This window comes from Pholcus phalangioides, unplaced genomic scaffold (genome assembly GCF_987345545.1).
Source record: "Pholcus phalangioides strain wild (caught in Gottingen) unplaced genomic scaffold, Ppha-v1.0 ptg000024l_1, whole genome shotgun sequence".
NCBI classification, from domain to species: Eukaryota; Metazoa; Arthropoda; class Arachnida; order Araneae; family Pholcidae; genus Pholcus; species Pholcus phalangioides.
In genome coordinates this window covers 24,998,469-25,020,118 of record NW_028301616.1, presented here as the reverse complement: position 1 = coordinate 25,020,118, position 21,650 = coordinate 24,998,469, and the positions used below count along the sequence as shown (strand labels likewise).

The following is a 21,650-nucleotide window of genomic DNA, read 5'->3' as shown; positions in this document are numbered from 1 at the left end:
TCTAATAAATTGACATTACAAAAAACCATTTTTACTTCTTAGTACACATAATCTGATGTATATTATACTTTTTTTCTTGGACTGAATAAAAACTATTCATAAATGGTACTTACGGGTACTTCAGATAGTGTCGTACCCCCCACCCCCACTAATAAAACTACCAGCTAATAAAATCATTTTATAAAATCCAATTGCTGAGAAAAATTCAAAAACTAATCACAAAATTTCTGTTTGATATAATCAGTATTACTGCTTTTAAAAATAATAAAAAAATTAATTTTATTTTATCTACTAAGAAACTATGAAAATATAAAAAAGGATTTAACCTTGTGAATTACTCTTTCATTTTTTTTCCATCTGGACTTCACAAATGATCTATCTGGTAAACCTTTTGCTGATCAGACATAGATTTATTTAGAATTAGATATTTTAGATAAATTAGAATTAATCATTTTTTCCCTTTCGTTTCCCCTTCTGATCTTTCCGTTCAGACATATCAATAAAAAAAAATTCATGAAAAAAAATTTCCCTGTATGTTTTCTGAACTTGCCCATGCCTTTAGAAACATTTGAATTAAAAAAAAGCCAAAAATAAAATGGTCAAGAGCTTCCATTCCTTCTGTCCAACATAAACAAGTGAAAGATGTTGAAGGCGTATCATGTTGGAAATACAAAAGATTTTTAAATCACACCCTAAAATACTGAAGCAGCAATTAAAAGAGTTTTGCCATTAATTATTGTTTGACATTTCATCCTGCAAGTGTAAGAACATCGAAGAGTGCATTTTTGCTCCAAATACAAAAAAAAAATACCTGGCAGAGAGAAAAAGCTTCCTAATCGACGAACAAGCGACCAAAGTCCTACAAATACCTGCTTTATACTAGGGATGGGGCGAATAATGGCAAAATAGCCAAATACAGAATATCTGGCTGTTTTGGCCGAATAGTGATTTTTCATAAAATTCATCAAAATTATAAATAAAATTGGTGTTTTTAATTAAAAATGAAAATTATTGGTAATTTTAAATATTGCATTTCAATTATGCAATTTATTATCTAAATAAATATAAAAAACTGTACCAATTGAAAGATTTTCATTCTCATGATGCTTACAATCAAATTTAACGATGATATTAAGTCAAACTTGGTTAACCCATTAAAGATGACTTTGATTTTTAGAAAGAAGAAAAACACTGAGTGGAACCACTCCCACCATTTATTGGCGAAGAAAAAAAAGTTAAAATTTTGAATGGCAAATTTCTTCAAAAGTTAAAGTTAGTTCAAAATCCAAAGTCACTGGAAAGAAGTTTGAATTATCCAAAATTTGAATTATCCAATAAAACTATCCTGTACCAGTAAAAAGGCTACAATTTGCAACTTAATGATCAACATTCATATGGGTGGAATAATAGTTATCAATTATTAAATTTTTATCATCAGTTATCAAACTGTTTAAATTTCAATTATTTGTAATTTGATCTTGGCTACTGCTCTGGAATGAACATCATTGCAGAATTTCTTGACCATACTTAGCCTTATTTATGAAAACCATTTATGATCATCAGTTACGAAACTGTTTTCCAAATTTTGCTTGCCATTCTTATGCTATCAAGGAAGTATACATTTCATTACATATTATAATTTTTATTTTGACTATTAAAAGATTCAGATTTCGAATGGTACACCTTGATCCATAGGTTGAACAACATAATTGGTATCAAGTAGTATGCATTCTCGATGCACTCAGCTAAACAATATCAAAACAGGCATTAAATTATAATAGAAAAATAGAGAAAAACTGGATATTAAAAAACTTTTGCTTTGAAAATTTGTTGTTTAACAACTTGGTAAAATAAAACAAAGTCTGTGTGACTTCTTTCAGAATATTTTCAAACTAAAAATTTACAGATATAAAAATAAATTTTTTCTCAGCCAACTTCAAATAATCCAAAACATTCAAATTAAACAAGAAATTTTAACATTAGGCAGAAAATTAAAGGGTAGTTCACAAAAGTTTGAATTAACCAAGTTCTACTATAAAATGTATTTAAATGATAATTAAAGAATCAATTTTTTCAAAAATTGTCATAATTTTACATCTAATTAAAAGAATGTCAACCATTATTCACTCTTAACTAGTAATGCGTCATAAAATTTCCTACTTATTTTCTTATTTTGCCTCTTTCAGTAGCTCAATATGTTTGTCTAGGTACATCCTTCAGTTAATGAACTTGTGTAATTCATGCCCACTTCTACCTTATTGCAGTAGGATTATATTTTCAGTTTCATGTTTTCTTTATCCTAGAAATTCACCCTGACATAGCCTCTTACAGAAAGGGATATACACCACACAGTAAAATATAATCAGCAAATTTTAATTTATGCGAAAAATTTCAATATATATATATTTTTAAATTAGTTTGCATACTTGGATATACAGATATTCCGCTGAATAATTAAGCATTATCCGGCAGAACCGAATATTCATCAAAAGGGCCAAATAGGCAGAATACCAAATAGTGGCAGAATATTCATCCCCTCTCCACTTGTTTCTACATATTAATGGCAGCACATTGGTACCCAAAACATTTTCAGGGAGAACCGACAAAGATATAGAAATATGTGAAAAAAAAAGGTGTTTTGTTTTAAATTACCTTAATAGAGTTACCCAAGTTTTCCATTCAATGTGTTAGCACAGACCAAACATTTGTAGAGAATAGTCTCGGCAGTTTCAACAGGGATATTTCCTAAGGATTTGGCAAACAAATCACCAGGCAAAATGTTTCAGGCCCAATGGCTAACTCGTGCTAATCAAATTCTATGTTTGTACGTTTCGATGGAATCTTCTTCTGAAAATTTAATAATTCTAGCAACGTATGTCATCAAGTTTTACACTCCAACTTGGTTTGCTATCAAAACTCAATCTTCTTGTAAAGATAGAACACAGAACCTGTTCAAGCTAAACGCTGCAACTAGGTATTTGTCCACAGAACTGAAAGGCAAAATATATTCCGTAATTAAAAGAAACACTTACTTTGCAAACCCTGAAAATTCATTGATCGCAATGCTGACCGACTCTAAACCCACATCCATGAACTGGCAGCCAACCATATTCAGAAAAATAGACTCCAACTGTTTCAACTTCACATTTAATTTTATAATTATATTAGAATATTATATGATGGAAACTGGACAGTGTCATAGTTGTCTGCTAGCATAACATTTAATTGAACCAAACACTGCAACTAATACATTGCATGGGCACTGTATATAGATGCATGAGAAGAAAAGATTACACTAAAAAAAAAAAAAAACCAGACTGACAACCCCCTTTCATCCCTGAAGATTTCATAATTGGTGGCAGAAACTTGTACATTCTGATTACACAGTGACATTTTCTCCCCAAAGTAGAGGAAATTCCATGTGCAGATTGCACACAACCATGGATTACAAACAGGGCATTATGATATATAACAGTCAGGAAAATTTCTTTCCAGAATAAAAACACAAACTCACTTTGAGTAATCTATTCGAGTATCCCCATGAAATGTAACCTCTAGTGGAGTGGAAGGGCCATGGAGACGAATCTAAGGAGGAAAAGCAAATTATACAACAGCATATGCTTTGCAAGCAATTGCAAAAATAAATCAAATTAAGTACTTTCTCAGCAGCTCACCTTCTGTGAAGTTTTCCTTATGCCTCTACAATCAAGTGAATCAGCAGTAAACTGCAGTGTTAACGAGTATGGATCACTTCGAACCATAGACGATCTTTGCTCTTCATATCTGTTTCGAGCTTCATTATCTATCTATATATAATTATGCAGAATTATCTCTATATATCTCTATATATATACATATTCAAGAGATTCAATATATATATATTGAATCTCTTGAATGTATATATATATATATATTGAAAAATTGAAAATTTTCCCAAAAACATGAATATATCACTTTGTTTTGAACAATTTAAAAGGAAGATGGGACTTAAATTGTGTGTGTGTGGGGCAGCTTCATCCTCTCAGACCAGGGTTGGCAGGTTTTTGACACATGGCAGTTTTTGACGGTTTAAACCGCGGTTTAAACTGTCACGTCAAAAACCTCAAATATTGCTTTTCGATATAAAAATTTCTATTGGAAATGCACACGTTAATTGCATGTAATGTTTAAAGTGACTATGTTATACAAAGAATAAATATTTAATGATTCTTAAATAATTGTCTACTCTCTACAAAATTATTTTTGCACAATATATATATATATTTTTCTTATAAAATATACAATTTGAATAAAGCATAGCATAAACATGAAAGGGAAAACTGTGGAATGATTTGACATTCTCCGATTCAAAATGATTCTTGACCTTCCAAAATTTCTTCAACTGCTTATATATGTGTGCATTGATATAAACCATCTGCTGTACTCGTTTTACAGCAGATAAGAGTTTAAAAAAAGGTTTATTACATCATATATGTATGGTGATTTCTTAAATTATCTTATTAAATTATCTAGATAACCACTGATACTTAAAACAATACTCTTGTTGTGCATAACATTGAAATATATCTAGCAATCAAAATACTAAATTGTAGGACTGAAATGTCATTTAATTTGGCAATGCTAGCTTGTATATGTGGTTTATAACTTGGTTTATTCTTACTTTTGCACTATGATATGGTACATTTACTAGCATTTATAATGCAATGGTTTTCCAACTGAAGATGTATTCAAACGTGCAAAACAAATGCTTTGGGTATCAAGTCTTGTCAGCTCTGCTTTGGTTGAAAATACTCTTTAAAGCTCTGTGAATTTATACACCCTGATCTAAGAAATTTTTAGGTGAAAATAAATGAGTTTAATTAGTGCATTAACAGATGCTGCATGAGAATTTTTATATGGAATAAAATTTTGGGCAGATCACAAAATTTAAAATATCAAAATTGGTATTTTTCCTCAGTAATTATAATTCTGAATATAAAACCCTTTAATCTAAATAAAAGTAAGTGTTTTGTTATTTACCAGGTGTACAAGTATGAAATGCGGATTTCAGAAAACAGATGGTGCACCAATGCAGTTTGTGCTATAAAGGGTTGACACTGCGCCATTTTGTTGTGTCATCAACAAGTGTCAGATGCGCACAAGTGATAAATTGGAAAAGTGTGTGCATAGTGTTGTATTGTTGTGTTCAATATGTCGAAAGTTATACTGAACAAAGGGCATTCGTGGACAGCATTAATTTTTTTGTTTTCATTTGAAGAAAACTGCTGCTGAATCATACCGATTACTTCGAGAAGCTTATGGTGAACATGCTCCATCGCAAGATACGTGTGAATGATGGTTTCAGTTTTTCAAAAGTGATGACTTCGATGTTGCAGACAAGGAACATGGAAAACCGCCAAAAAAGATGTGGAATTGGAAGCATTTTTGGAAGAAGATACTACACAGACACAAAAACAACTCACAGAGCAATTGGGCGTTAGTCAACAAGCTGTTTCCAATCGCAATGCCCCATGACAACGTGAAATGCTCCTTGACAATGTTCAATGTGATGTGCAATGCTCCATCACATACAGCAAAAGCGGTTCGCGGCACTTTGGAAGCACTCAGCTGGAAGTTCTACCCTATGCCACTTGCTCACCAGACTTGGCTCCTTCCGATTACCACTTGTTTGCATTGATGGGTCACGCACTTTCTGAGCAACGCTTTGGTTTGTACGAAGATGTGAAAAAATAGCTCAATGAATGGTTCGCAGCAAAAGGGGAAGATTTTTACTGGCGTGGTATTCACAAATTTCAGGAAAGATGGGAGAAATGTATAACAAGCAATAGAGCATACTTTGAATAAAGCACTTTTTATCATTCTTCCGAATTTAACGTGTTTTTTTTGAAAAAAAATCCGTTTTTCATACTTGAACACCTGGTAACATATCTATCAAGTTAACAAAAACTATTTGACATCATTGACAGTAAGATTTTGATAGTTTTAATACCGAGTTAGTTTCTGGGGTCAAAAACCTAACTGATGCCTTATCATACATATTTTGAATAAGCAGCTCTATTCCACTTAGCAAATTGAACTCAGGTAATGAGTAGCTTAGATAAATAAACCATAAAACTATATTTTATATGTTCTAGACTCTGTTGCAAAATTCAAAATTGCAAATTATAATCAATATTTTGTTTTAATCATTGTAATAAATTGTTTAAAAATAAAACATTGTAATATGCCAAAAAGTAAGTTTTTCATCATGTTGTACACTTATTGTGTTCAAAACATTATCAAAAGGCATTCATTTAGGTTTTTGATGGATTAAACCAGTTTTTGACGTCAAAAACCCAACTCTGTCTCACACCATATAATTTGTACTTAGTTTACATTTATATTAAATTGCCATTGTTAGCACCATCAAAAGATGCATATGTGATCATTTATTGGCTACACAAAATTTTATTTTAACTCATTAGTTAATTAATAAAATTCAGTTGGGTGTTTTATCTTGTAAAGATGTTAAACTACACTTTGGAAGAGTAGATCAACTTTAACTTTGCCCAAAAATATTAAGAAGTCACCAACGAATAAAGCAAATGCACGAAAAATACAAAAAAAAGTCCTAATGCATTTCAACACACAATGGGTATCGTCTTCAGAAGAAAAACTACTTAACCACTAATTACGCTGACAGAGGATCCCACTTGGGTTGAATACCAAATCTTAGCTCTCAGTTGCTCAGTGGAAAAAATACTCTTGTGCTCTTTTTCCATTGAGCAACCATGAGTTTAGAATTCGTATTCAACCCAAGTAGGATCATCGGTCAGCATGATTAGTGGTTGAATAATTTTTCCTTTAAAGACGACACCCATTGTGTGTTAAATGCATTAGGGGAGTTTTTGTATTTTTCATATGCCTTATTCGTTGGTGACTTGTTAATAAACTATACTTTGTCTTGCACAGAAAGTAGTAGTGGCAACAACTTCCATTAACGTTTTCAGAACCAGCAGTGTGAAATGCAGATGCCAACATGTGCTCTCAGAGGAACACAAACTAGCAAAATGTTTCTAAATGTATTCAAAGTGATTGAGAGCAAGATCTAAAAAAATATTGTTGAGGTTTTATAGCCTTTAAAAAATATTGTTACAAAAGAATTTGTTATAGTAAAATACATAGTTGAATTGATATAAGTTTAGCATTCGACTGAAGGCAATTCCAAATGGTATTTGAAAAATAGAAAAAGAAATCAGCCACCTTGTTAGGCAATTGCCTGTTGTGGCCTTTGTATTTGTATCATACCCACATGCATTAATTTGTATCATATTCACATTTTTTTTTTTTATTATAACATACAAACATATATACAAGCATAAAGGTAAACACATTCAACATATACTTTTGACCTCAAGGGACATACCTATCCTTTCAGTAGGTCTACAAGGGTTTCTCTGTAGATTATTTTTCTTAGCAACAGCCTATTATGGTTTAGGTTGGTTTATAATTGTTCAATATAAAGCATTTTTTTTTTTTAATTTACGTAACAAAGAAATTTTACATACAGATGGATTGTATCATGTAGTTGTATTATTGTTGTAATATAGATATTACATCGATAACCTTGATGTAATGTCTCAACGAGCAAAATATCACTCAAAATTTTTTTCTAAAACTAAGTTTTTCCATAAAAATTCAAAACTTATGTTCTATTGTCTATTGGTAAAAATATTCAATCAAGTATTCAGCTGGGAAAAAATGCAAACTAGAAAATCATTGCACGAAATTCAGAAAGACATTTAGAAATATCAAATTATAAGAAAGAAAGTTTTCTTAGCAAACTAAGAAATTGCAGTTAACAAAACTAAAAAAATATTTGAGGCACGTAAAAAAGAATTGGCAGAGCGGCGAGCAACTGCTAACATCAGCTCGAAGATTAAAAAAGTCCCAACCAGGAAAATCTCAAGAAAATATTAAAATCACCATGTTCGAAAAATCGGGAAAAAGATCACTAACACCACATTTCTATCACAAAGTAGTTAGGAAAAGTTTTGCAACCATACAGGAAGCAAAGCCTAAAATCCAGTCATCAGTGGAAATTTTTCTACAACCGCACATAAAGGATCTACTGACTTTATTGAATCTAATGAGTTGCTGAGAAACTTGGAAAGAATCATGTGTCAACTCCAAAAATTTTTACCAGTCCAGTTCTGCAGACTTGCAGAGTGGAGACTTTGGAAAAATATTAGCCAATGATGACAGCCAGAAGCAGCACGGTCATCAACAAGCAGACCAAGTTCACCAATGAAGTACTAATACACGTGCAATCATGATGACGAGGGTTCGTCCTTTTTCCTGGAGCTGGATGATGATTCCGGGGCCAGTTCCAGGCCAACTCAGCATACCATATGTTCGAGTTTGTAAAGTCCTACCTGAAGGCCACAAAGCAAAATATGATGAAATCTGTGACATACGTCACAGAACAATCAATGCTACTGCAGAATAATTTGAAAGAACTTTAAGTGTAGAAAACACTATTGTGGGAACATTTACTGCAGAACATTTCCAGTCAGTCAGCCGAGCGTTCATTGCGGAACAATGCAAAACATTCTGCTTTGGGGCCTGAAGGATATTATGAAATGCTACTCAAAGAAAGATAAATATATATCCTGGACAAATTCCTCACTGAAGCCGGGAATATTCTTGTCAATTAATAACTTTCAACCAAAAGTTGCCTTTGAACTCTAAAAACTATTTATCCTAGAAATGCTGCTTCTTAGTATTTTTTGGAACTCTAATAATTTGTAATTTTCTGATTCTGACAATATTTCTGAAGCACAAATACATACTTAATGACGTACATTAAATACATCTTCCTAGGCTGTTAACTATAGTCTGTTTCAGGTTAACTTTGCAGTGAAGAGAAAGGTAGAGAGTGTATTCCTTCGCCGCAAAATATAGTTCTCATATATCGGAGGTTTAAGATGAACCTTTATACATAATATTTCAATTTTTTCTATGATTTTGAAAAAAATACTGAAAAAAAATCGTTTTGAACCGATGTTTACTTGTTTAAAATGTTTAAATTATAAAAAATATTGGTTACCATTATTAAAAATCCATAGCAACGGCAACGACACTCTGGCGCGATATCCTAGAAATTTTCCCCGCCAATATCACTGTCGTGTTTTTTTTCGTTACACAATTATATACTGTATATATACATTTTTTTTTTCGTTATTTGGTTGAATTTTCCATAACGATACAATTTTTCATTCAGTTTTACATGCAGTTGTAGGCTTACATAAAAACGAATATTCAATCAGTTTTATTTTCTCCTAAAAATAGGCTTCAGTGAGTTCAGATATTCACTCATAGATTACAAGAAGTGTTTCTCTTCCACGAGAGTGCCGATACTATTGTGACTTGTGAGAGGCCCTCTATGGGTGCAGAAGTTTTGGTTATAGATCCTCCTTTTTTTAATTATTTATTTTTTGCCATGTTTATGGGATATAGTTTTAGTTTCCGATCACGGAGAGTGTTGACAGAGTCGCGACTTCCACTCACACGGACGGACGCCATCTTCCACCCACCTATTTCTCCTCATGCCCCTTGCCTATAGCGTCTCTTCAGATACAATAAATGAGTGTGGGGGGGGGGTGTCCACAGTGGTTTGGGCTTTCATCTGTTATGTGACGGTTGTGTCTTAATTTTCACCAGAGATAGCCACGCTAAAGTTCTCTGCTCTTCCATTCCTGAATACTATATTTTTGGTTTTTGAATATTCGTTGTAAACAAAACTCCATAAGAATAATCCGTAATAACCATGAGCAGCACATCAGCCGTAACAAAAGACTAAAGCTGTCGGGAAAACAAGTGGCATCGACGTATACCGTTCGGGGAAGGGGGGGAGGTCGAGTGACGGAAATTTCGGCAAGAAAAGTGAGTAAAAAAATTCTAAACTTTTCCGTATCATTATTATTATCTGGTGCTATTCCTGCATTTACATGTGAAAACAGAGTTAACCTGCTTCTTCTTAATTTATTTAACATTAATTTTTTCCATATAAATTGAAGAAAAAATTAAAAATCCCCAAGTTTTTGAGAGCCATGGTTAATATACAGTATTTTAAAATTACACGTTGCTTTCATAATATTGTTTAGATTTTTTTTTGTAAATAAATTTCAGCTGAGGGAAGGGAAATATTGCAAAAAAATATATGACTTTTTTGAAATTTTTAATGTTACTTACGGCACATCAATGAAGAGTAAGTGACACGCTGATAGAAGATAATTATTTTTTTCTAAATTTTAAAACATTTTCTAATCAAAAAACAAAACAAATGATTTCAAAAACCTCACTTTAATTTCTGAAAGTATCTGCAGTGGTTTTCTTTTAATTCTATAATTATTACTAATTTAACTGTGCAATTACGTTACACGTAAAAAATATTTTTCTGAGTGAGATTGGCGAGAATCGGCCATACCTTACCGAGGCCGCGCATCGATACATCGGTTAAGAGGCTTTCGTTCCCATAGCAACGAGTGATGCGGTTCCCTCGTAGCTTCCCCTTCACTGCAAAGTTAACCTGAAACGGACTATAGTTCGCTTGTAATACCACCATCAGCCCTGAGGGCTGAGCACGAGGGCAAAAAATTTTAATCTGGTCTGGTAAGAAATTTAGTAAAAAACTAAAAATTGTCCACACTGCAGTTCCTATTTACAGAATTTTCTCTTCTGCGCTGATTTCACTGTCTATGAGAGAACATATAAATACTTGTTTCTAAAAAATGAAGAGCTCCGTTAATATATATAATTCATTAATAATTATTTATAGTTAGTTTAATAAATTTAACTAAATGAAGCATTTAGTTAATTAGTTAATAAATCCTGTCGAAATATTTGTAGGCTCTGATGCCATAGCAAGTAATCAAATGAATGTGGCCTACATGCCAGAGTTCTCTCTCCATGTGCATGCAGCTTATATACCAGAGTTTTTTCCCTGGTGGAGTCTGTGACACTGCATCTGACCATTATTTTGGCCCTCGAACAAAGAGAAGTTGGCCACTCCTGATCTAAACACTAACAGAAAGTATGCAAACAAGTAAAAAGATATAATAATAAAACCATTAACTTTGCTTATTTTTAAGCAATTTTTTTTCCATTACTTTCAAATGCTTTGTAACTTAATAATGAAAATTGAATGAACTATTCAATCTGATTTTTTTCATGTCATATCAAATAAGCAAAGAACTTTTGGGTCAGCTATCACTTACTCTAGATAAATAACTTTCTTCGACAACTTCAGCATAACCTTTCGCAACTAACTGCTCATTAATTGTTCCCCTGAAGTTAGTTGGATCATCAATGGCAGAATGGAGTTCCAAACGAACAACGTTGTTAATCACTGAATATACCTACAAGTTAAAAAAGTGTGTTCATGAAAAACAGATTTCAAACTTAATTGACAGATAATAAACTTATTTATAAACAACTTCAAATATATTTAGATGCACATAATAAAACCCTTTCTTAGTAAATTAACCTCAAGCACTGAGCTTTGTAGCTTTAGCAGTGTTTCATGTATGGAAATGACCAGGTACTATATATTTATTGTCAACCTCTAAAATTAAAAACTTACAACACCATTCAGCTCTCTCCCATCCACCATTCGATGAAACCAATTTTCTGCTTCAAATGTCCAATTTCCACCACATTGCACAGTTGATGGTCTGATACCTTTCAGCTGGCATTCATACGCCTGAGGGAAGAAACAAATTACAAATAATAAAATCAATAACATTACTCATACATAAATGAACCGGGCACAACAAATAAAACAAAAAAATTCAGGCACCAACCAAATTTTTTGGGAAGCATGCATATACAGTACGAGAGCAGCTTATAAGAAGCATTCACTATAACGAGTGATTTTTCAGACAGCTAATGTTAAAGATACAAAAACTATTTGAATATAGTAAGTTAACAATAATGAAGCTATCTCTATATTAATTTCCACTATATCTAATTTTTGTCAAAAAATTCCCCCAAAAAATTGTTTTTTGTTTGCTCTAGAAAAGTTAAACCAAAAGCTGTTTAATAAATAAACCAAGTCCTGTTTTATAACATGTTTTCATCATTCTAAATACGATACAAGTTATCCTGAGACTAAAACTTGATGGAACTGTAGTTTAATCAGGCAGTATATTAAACAATAATAAGCAAAAATAAGTACAAGTACAATAAAAATATGAAACTAATGGTGAGAAACGGAATATGTAAAAATAATTTAATTTGAGCCAATGAATCCTTTTCCCAATTTATGGGAAGAATGCACAGCAATAATGAAAATAGCTTACAAAAGCTGGCATTTCAAGCCAGTCTGGAAAAATTGCAGAGTCAATTTGACGAAGCTCATGAAGTTTGACTAGACTTGTGTTGCCATAGTCTATATAGAACACCTGGAATATTAAATAAATCATTTTATTAAACTCTGAACAAATAATTTTTACAGGGTTTAATAATATTAAATTATTGAATATTAATATTATTTTTATTAATACTAAAAATTATTATTGCATCCATTACAGCTTGACAATGTATGTTACAAAAATCTATTATTTTCAAATCTCTGTTGCATATCTTACCAATGCTTCAGTGCCAGTAACTCGATTGTCATTTATGTCCTGAATTGTTGCTCGATAGTATTTCCTCCCAGTGGGTTTAACATAATATGGTGCTAAAACTAGAATGCCACATTTCACATCACGTCTGTTGATAGGCTGAAAAAAGAAATAAAATAAGTCTTATGAATAGAATTTTTTTTTTATTCTCACGTCATTGTAGTCATTCTGATACTCCACAACTCTGCTCTATTGCTAGCGAGGCAATTCATTATGGTTTTATCCTTGAAGCAGCAAACTCTGGAATACTCAGCTGAGAAAACAAGGTCTAAAATAATATACAGTAACTGCAAAAAATTTATTATTGTATGGCTGGTGATAAGCGCACAGAACATAAAATTGCAACTTATTCTTGAATGGCCTAGCTATTTTTTTTTTTCAAATTTTGGTTAATAAATTTTTCTGATGAAAAAAAATTGAGAGAACCAATCTACTACATAAAAATTATCTTATGCAAATAATATCATTTTGAAATGCAGCATTACGAACATCAAATTTAAGATCTCACTTTGTAAAAAAAATATACATTTAAGACAAAAAACATATAAATTGCACTATCATTTTTTTAATTCTTGAACTCACTTTCAAATGACTTCCTTCTTGAGCATTGATGGTGCTTTCAAGAAACCGCAGATCATCTTTACTTCTCTGGTCAGTATTCCTTGCCCAGAAATGTCCAGGAGAGATAATCTTTATAAATAAAATTAAACACACATATATTTGTTATTTATAAATACAAAACAACTCAATCATATTTTATAACAGGGATTCTCAATGTTTTGAACACTGTATAGCACCATTATCATTTGATAACCTGTAGCGAGCCCCTTTAAAGTTCATAATGGAACCACAATGAAATTATTCCCAATTTTGCAATTTTAAATACCATAATGAAATTTTTAAAACAAAAACCAATATCCTTTCTGAAAGTTGTTTAATGGCCCTACAGCAGAATGTACCGAACACAATTCAAAACAGATCAGCTCAGAGTTTGTCTTCTCTCGAACTCCCTCACATGCGTATACAAATTCATCATTATAGTAAAGATAGATGCAATTTTATAAAATAATCAAAATATTACAAGAAACTCAAAGACCTGATTTTTATTAAACAGATTCCCGTAGTACTGGGAGTGTCTCCCATAGCTCAGTAGTTCATTGAGGCCATCCGTAGAAACTATGGACAATCTGTAGCAGTTGACAACTCTGTATACATGTGTGTGTATATATATATATTTGTGGTGTTTAAAAAAAAAATTGCGTTCTCATTAAATTAAAATAAAATGAGATGTAGATTCAGTAGTAATTCCAAAACATCAGGAAAAAATGAGAATTTATTTAAACTGGTGAGAGCAGATGAGAGCTGCTGCCACCCTTTGCAAAAGACAAACCTCAACTGATGCGAGTATATGGGTTTCTTCTATACACTCCCACGCAGACAGCGTGACCCCCAGACAGCATGACCTATATTTACATTGCCGTTCTCAAGCACATTCCAAGAATCCGAAAACATGGGGGGTACACCAGCACCTAGTACATGAGGGAACGTTTCTTTCTACGTAGAAATACAACATATATATATATATATATATACACGTATGTAGTCAAACTGAGCAAATGATGGTTTTTCAGCTGCATTTAAAGATCCCATCATTTTGGCAGGTTTATCGCATATGAAAAAAAATCTGGTGGAGATCAATCCAAAATAAAAATTTCCATTGAGCACACAAACATATGCATATAGATTATTTACAGAAATATTTGGAATAATGATTATTAATTTACTCTAGAGTTATAATAGTAAAACTGCTAATGTTAATTTACTGCACATTTTGATTAATCGGCTGCATTAAAATCTTGAAAGAGGCAACAACTCTGTTAGGCTAGCAGCCAGCATATGACAACTACACAAGATACAAGTGTGGTTTCCAGGGGGAGGGGGTGAGCTAAGTCACGGCCAACTGATGACCGAGCTATGGTCCTAGCCCGGCGTTGGATATGTGTGTCCAGACCTTCATACCAGGCGAAAACTCAAGTCAGTTTTAGCTCAAATAGCTTATGAGCCATTGGTTATAGAAACAATTTCAATTGGGAAAATGATTCAATATTACTTGCACATTTTCGATAAGTCATTTATTTGTATAGGGAGTATATATGTATTGATATACAAAATGTAATTTTTCTATATGGTTTCTTCCCAGTCCTCTAACTTGCTATATGAAGTAGTTTTAACTATTTTCCTGTGCCAAACAACAAGAATTAATAAAACTCCAAAAAAAAAATGTTAAGATCAATATTGGGTAGATATATTTAGGAGAGAATTAGCCCTACGAACATTTTGCATTACAGTCAATCTTCAGTGAACAGAAAAACAAGATTGTATGTGGTTTTTGACCACTATTCTAAAATATAAAGACTATATGAAGAATGCAGATCATTAACCTGATAGAAAAAATTAAATGTAAGCACTGCAAATCACATAAAATATTCAAGCATTACTCACATGGGAAATAAATATAGTAACAGTTAATTGGTGGATGCCTGGCAATTCAGCTTTTTTTGCTTTACTCGCAATTGGTAGAACAGTCATCCTATAATAGAAATTAAACTGTATAAAACATTTGCTCTTAAAACCTGATATACCGCAAGTATTTTCGTAAGAAATAAAACTGAAGGCATTTAAGATAAAATTATGAAATGAACAGAAAAACCTATTAGAAAAAGAAAAAAATAAGCACTGCATTGCATTATGAAAAGTAAAAGCTAATTAGTGAGCTTATCTTAAATGCCATATTTTCATATCCTGCCCCACTTTCCGGGACAAAATTAAATATTCATGTAATTACAGTATATAAGTTACTGCCAAAGCTTGAAATTGACAATTCGCGAAGTGGCTGGTGATACCTGGCCAAAGTCTGATAACAAAAGACATGATTCGGGATCATCATTAAGTTGGCGTATTCTTTTGTGATAATTATGTCTACCTAAGTTGGCGACTCATCAAACCACAGTCATGATGCTGTAATCGTTTTTTTCCCCTCTAAAATTTGGAATAAAAAACTTGTTTATACAATTGTTTTTTTAGTTTTTTCTCTCATCACATGGAGCTAATCCAACACAGCTGCTATATATAGACATGAATCACATTAAAAAAGTAGATTTGGTTCCTACCAGGCAGTCTTATATCAGCACATCTAGCTTTGGACAGGGATGTCTGGCCAAAGTCAGAATCATTTCTACAATTCAGACTGGTCAAAACAATTGGCCATTTCATGAAGTGGTCGGCCCCATCGCGAATTATCCCCATTTCTGGCTTTGGCAGTATAACATGAATACAAATATTTGATAAGAAACACTCAGAACAAATTCTGAATAGCCAAAATGAAATTCGATAACTTTCATTTGAATATTATACAATGTTTTACAAAGTTGATGCTCATGATAAACAAGGAAACTGCATGCGCTGCAAGCTTCTATAATTGTCTTTAAAACTATAGGCACAGTGGTGGTTAGGCCAAGAAATATGAGAATAAAGCATAAATACAACTTATAATAAGAATTTCACAAACTGGCATTTTGACATTTTAATTTGTCTATGCAAGTAATTCAAATCCAAAACCAATTTACTGTGTACTGATGATAAATAAAATGAAGGCCTTGCTTCACGTATACAATAAAATAGAAATACGATAAACATGTTGGGGTAAATCGAGAAGCTATCCATACTTAGAATAAGACAACCATAAGTATTCTTTATGGGCATTGTTTAATATTTTATCATGTGTATATATTGTTTACAATTGTGTATATTTGTATACAATTTGTATACAATTGTGTTACAAATTGTGTATATTTTGTTTGCTATATTTTTGAAATATATGACATACATATTTTTATGGGCATCTTTATCTCAGCCACTTAGTTGGGCATTTTGCCTGTTGTGGCGTTGTATTTGTAAAGGTCATTCACATATTTTTCAACAGAAAATAAGATTACACTGCTCAACACTGATTTTGTTCTCAAAGATATTTCAGTCATATTAGGATGATTTTGGGGCACTGATTCTGAATCTGTCATTGGTTTTGTCAGATTGGCTCTAGTTTGTGAGATAAAGTGAAAATCAAATTTCAATGGTAATACCATAAGCAGCGTAAAAATCACATTGAAACTGTTATAAATACAGTAATTCATTGCCAAAGATATTTCAGTGATTTTAGAGTCATTTTGAGAAGGGGGGGGGGGAAGGTGCATGATTATAAATCTAGCATTAGTTTTGCCTAATTGACTCTAGTTTTGAGAAAATGCATGTGATTTGTGAGCTGCATATGTATTACCATTGAAATTTAATTTTAACTTTATCTCAAAAACTAGAGCCAATCTGGCAAAACTAATGCCAGATTCGGAATCAGCGCCCGAAAATGACTAAAATTGATGAAATGCCTTGATAATGATTTACTGTAATTATTTATAGCTCACAGTTTCAATGTGATTTGTATGTTACCAATGAAATTTAATTTTTACTATATTGTCAAAAACAATGGTAATACAAGCAATCTAACAAAACCAATGAGATTCAGAATCAGCAGCCCCAATGTACTGTTATGATCTATAGACAATAGATGGCGCGATTCATTCAATGACTCTCAAAATATCGAAATCTGTCGACAACAGCAGTTGATACCGGTTTCGGTATTGCGCAAAGGCATGCGATTGGCGAAGAACTGGTGCAGGGTTGGACAGAAGCTTCAAAAAGGTTACGCCCATCCAGACAGTGGAGCCACAAACCTGGTACTATGAAATAGAAATTTGTGGAATATTTTTTTTCTCAAAGCTTTGACTAGACCTATAAATAGTAGGGAGATTCCAGATTAAAGGATCTGGATGAAAAAGTCAGTTGTGATTGAACTTTGCGAGAAAGTTGTTAGCTTTCTAATTAGCATTTATAAATTGCTGTTCTGTAAATAAATCTGTGTTTGTCCGTCCAACCACTTCTTGTTTTGTAATCTCGAAGTCTTGTGAAAAATTATCTGGAACAATACCCTCTAAAACCATTAAAACTTCCCTAAGAACACAATTTTTTTTTTGTTCAGCAGTGTTATCATTTCAGAAAAAAAAGGAAATTAAAAAAAAGAAATGTACCTTTTTGTCATTAGTAGCCTATTAGTTGAATTTTTTGGTTCATTCATCATCCTGTACTGCTCAATTTTCTTTTGTGCATCCTGGTGGCTAAATACCAGTAATTCCAATGTTTGTCTCATCTGCCTGTTTGAAGAAAACAATTTCTGTAGCTATACCTTTTTGGTGAAGTATTGATAAAATATAAAAACTTACTTAAAACCTCTAGAGAAATTTTGCATGCAGAAATAATCATCATTTATACATAAAATTCAGAACATGGGATTGAGTATGAATATGCCATATATGTATGCATATTAAGTGCATGCGTTTGTTGACACTCTCATGAATGTGGTTTAGATGTAACATGTCAAAAGACCATCTCCAATCATCTTAACTAAGACCATCCCGAAAGAGTTATGGTTCCCCAGTGCTTGGCTGGGCCAGTCAGGCTCTAAGAGTCTGAACAAAATTTATGATGAATATTGTTATGTAAGGTCATGAGGTCCCCCCCCCCCCACACCGGTTATGCCTAGGGGAGCCCATGTATTAAGGCAGAACCGCATTTCAATATTAAATATCACAAAAGAGATCAACAGGAAAGATAGCAGATGCTTGGGAATAAATGTCAGTAATGAAAGAACAATCAACTATTTACATGTAGAAAAAAAAGAAAAAAAAAAGTTAAGCAAAGGTTACAAATTTGTAAAACCTGTTGGGAAATTAAATTACACAGCCTTAAGTTTTTGAAGAAAAAAAAAAAACTAATTGGGATTAATACCATTCTTTTACTTTCATAGCTAGTCTCTTAAAACAATATGAATTTGGAAAAAATAAAAAAAGTGAAGAGAAGCTGCCAAGGGATTTTGAGTACAGTCGAATCCCGTTTTAACAAATACAGTTATAGCGAAAATCTCATTTTAACTAACACTTCCCTAATCCCTCAGATACGTTTACATAGGAACAATGCAAAAACCTGGAATTCCTTTGTAACGAAATGATTTCTTCGGTCTCTTGGAGTTCCTTAAAACGGGATTCAACTGTATTATCTACCTATGTCATTAATACCCTTGTCTTGGTTCTGCTAAAGTGAAACTAAATTTTATTCCATACCTTTAATCATTGGGTTTTTATACAAAGGCCACAACAGACAAAATGGCCAATGACGTGGTTGAAAAAAGATTCCCATAAAAAACATGGATATTGAATATATATTTAAACTATAGAGTAATAAACTATAAGTAACTGATATAGCTATCAAAAATACAGCAACCAAAAGAGCAGTAAAAAAACCAATAATTATGAAAAAATATGCATATGTACTACCCATAAAAAATTATGGTTGTCTCATCTAAGTATGGATAGCTTCTCGATTTATCCCAATGTGCTTATTGTATTTCTTTTTAAACTTGTCAATTGTGTTAGAATTCATCACCTCCACAGGTAAACTATTCTATTTATTCACAACCCTGTACTAGAGAAAAACTCCCTGCAACACCATAACCTAGAATTGTCCCTTACCAATCAATACTGGTGTTCCCTAGTCAAAGCAGTTGATTGACGATAACTCATGATCCATTCCATCCATCCATCCCATCAAAAATTTTAAACACTTCAATCATATCCCCCCAGACATCTGCACTCTTCCAATGTAAACATTTTGAAAAAAAATCAAATCTAACTTTGTAGCTTAAGCCCTGAGTACTATCAAGAGCACATGCAACTCTTCTCTGCACTCCTTTGACCAAGTCAATGTTCCTCTGTAAGTATGATCTCCAAAAGAATACAAGTATGATCTCTTTTACACATGTATTTTTAATTTTCTCCATTTTAGAAACAAACGTATTATATGAACAGCTATGTAAAATGCAAAAATTTCAAAGAACTTTATGCTCATCATCCTTTTTTAGTTATATTTGACATCCATATTTTTTATGGGCAGCTTCTTTTAGCCACCTGATTGGGCAATTTGTCTGTTGTGACCCTTGTGTTTGTATTTTTTTTCATTGAAATTTTGTTTAGTATTTATTGGTTTTCGCACTTATCACAAGCTAAAGACCAAATAACCCACAAATACTTACACAAATGTATTGTGGATTATGTGTATCTCTTCAAACACAAAGTTGATAAATAAATATTTTCCTTTTCTTATAAAATCCAAAATTTCATTCAAATAATTACCTCATTTTCACAGCACAGTACACAGCTGGATGTACTGAAGTACAGACACTAGCGCCAGCGATATTATTTGATTCCTTCTCATTATCTGGTAACATTTGACGCTTAAATTGTATATAAGCTCTATAAGTGGGAAATGAGAGTAATTAATGAAATACAGGAATGTAAGAAAAATCATGCATACTTGAAAAATGTTAAAATGAATACCAATTGAAAAAAAAATGACTCATATTTTACAGCTTGTCATATAGTGAATAGACAAGAAAAGCTTTCTAAAAAACAAACTCTAAAAAAATAAACTGGTCTAAATAAGATGGTCATTCTGCCACTGACAAATGGATATTCTCACACGTTTTGAAGAACTGATAAATATATCACTCAGTTTCATAACGCCCCTTTTGTAATTGAAGCAATAAAGATATTTAAGGATTTTGGCCTTTATGAATAAATCATGATGAATATTGTCATTCTCTATATGCATTTATATTGCACCTGGGTAGTTGTGATGACTTTCCATCATGAAACTCAAGGTTCTATCACTGAGATGAGACAGTGGCGATTGGCTGAAGTCTTTTTTCTTTAATTTCCCAACTTCAATGCTCAAAGATTGGTCAGTCCCACTCCCTCAAGAAGAAAAGCAACATTAAAATTGAACTAAAAAATACTTTGATTCAGGGTATGCCGATTTAAATCACTCGATTAAACACAAAATTTAAATTTTATTTTTCGTTTATTTAACTTCAATTATATCGAAGTTTGTATGCATAATACTAAAATGTGATAAAGTTAATTAAAAGAAATATATAAAATCTGGTAAATATAGATTTCAACCTAATCCTTAGATACAGATAGGGAGCTAAACTTAGATAAAACTGCACTAAGCATTTTGAATGCACTACAACGGGGCACTAGGATTCCCCGATTAAAAAAAAAAAAAAATTTAGTTTTAGGATAAAGCAGATTCCCAACGTGGGCGTTAACGCCCCCTGGGGGCGATGGATTGTTTCTGGGGGGCGGTAGAAGCTACGGATATAGCATAGGATTCCATGGGTTAGATTGCGTTGGGGGCGCTAGGAGAAAAAAATTTCTGAAGAAGGGGGCGTTGGGACAAAAAAGGTTGGGAAACTATGGTATAAAGCCTTGACTTCTATGCCCTCAATTGCAGCTTTTAAAAAAAAAAGGGATGGTGTACCCAAAAACATAAATACCATTGGACTTGAAATTTTAATAAGAGTGAAAAAGTCTCAAGTTTGATCACTTTTTACCAAAACTCATTAAATCTGTGAAAGAATAAAAATTTGTCAATTATTAAGCAACATCATACAATTCAGAAACACATAATAAATACATGTGTCAATTGCGCAAGAAACAATCTTGTCAATAGAATATGTTTCTCATTTAGTTGATGCTGAATGGCCATTTGGTTGTGCATCAAGTGAATCGAGAAACCTTGCACAATATGTGATACTGAATCACCACCAGGATTCAATTTAAAGACGTGGGGGGGGGGGGGGGAAAGAGTCCTCATGAATAAAAGCACTTTCCTCTACAAAAGAAATGTTAATCCATGAGGTTAATTTAGGCTCAACAACCTTTTGCTATGGCGTCAATAGCCATCCCTATCATAAAATGCTGGAGAGTTCCAATTTCCTGTCCAATATAATAAGAGAAAAAGGAAAGGAGCCTTTAGCCA

The 21,650-nt window shown here is 32.5% G+C and overlaps 1 protein-coding gene across 1 annotated transcript in view; it reads right to left on the bottom strand.

Moving 5' to 3' along the window:
* The window catches only part of spn-E (tudor domain containing 9 protein spindle E), a 79,104-nt gene that overhangs the window by 6,457 nt on the left and 50,997 nt on the right, over positions 1–21,650 (bottom strand). The window contains exons 23-32 of the mRNA XM_089251349.1: positions 19,961–20,080; positions 17,804–17,926; positions 15,168–15,255; positions 13,248–13,355; positions 12,630–12,764; positions 12,342–12,443; positions 11,624–11,743; positions 11,259–11,399; positions 3,675–3,806; positions 3,515–3,585 (exon numbers count right to left, since the gene is read on the bottom strand). Coding sequence (XP_089107475.1) covers positions 3,515–3,585; positions 3,675–3,806; positions 11,259–11,399; positions 11,624–11,743; positions 12,342–12,443; positions 12,630–12,764; positions 13,248–13,355; positions 15,168–15,255; positions 17,804–17,926; positions 19,961–20,080 — 1,140 coding nt within the window. The remainder of the gene's footprint in view (positions 1–3,514; positions 3,586–3,674; positions 3,807–11,258; positions 11,400–11,623; positions 11,744–12,341; positions 12,444–12,629; positions 12,765–13,247; positions 13,356–15,167; positions 15,256–17,803; positions 17,927–19,960; positions 20,081–21,650) is intronic.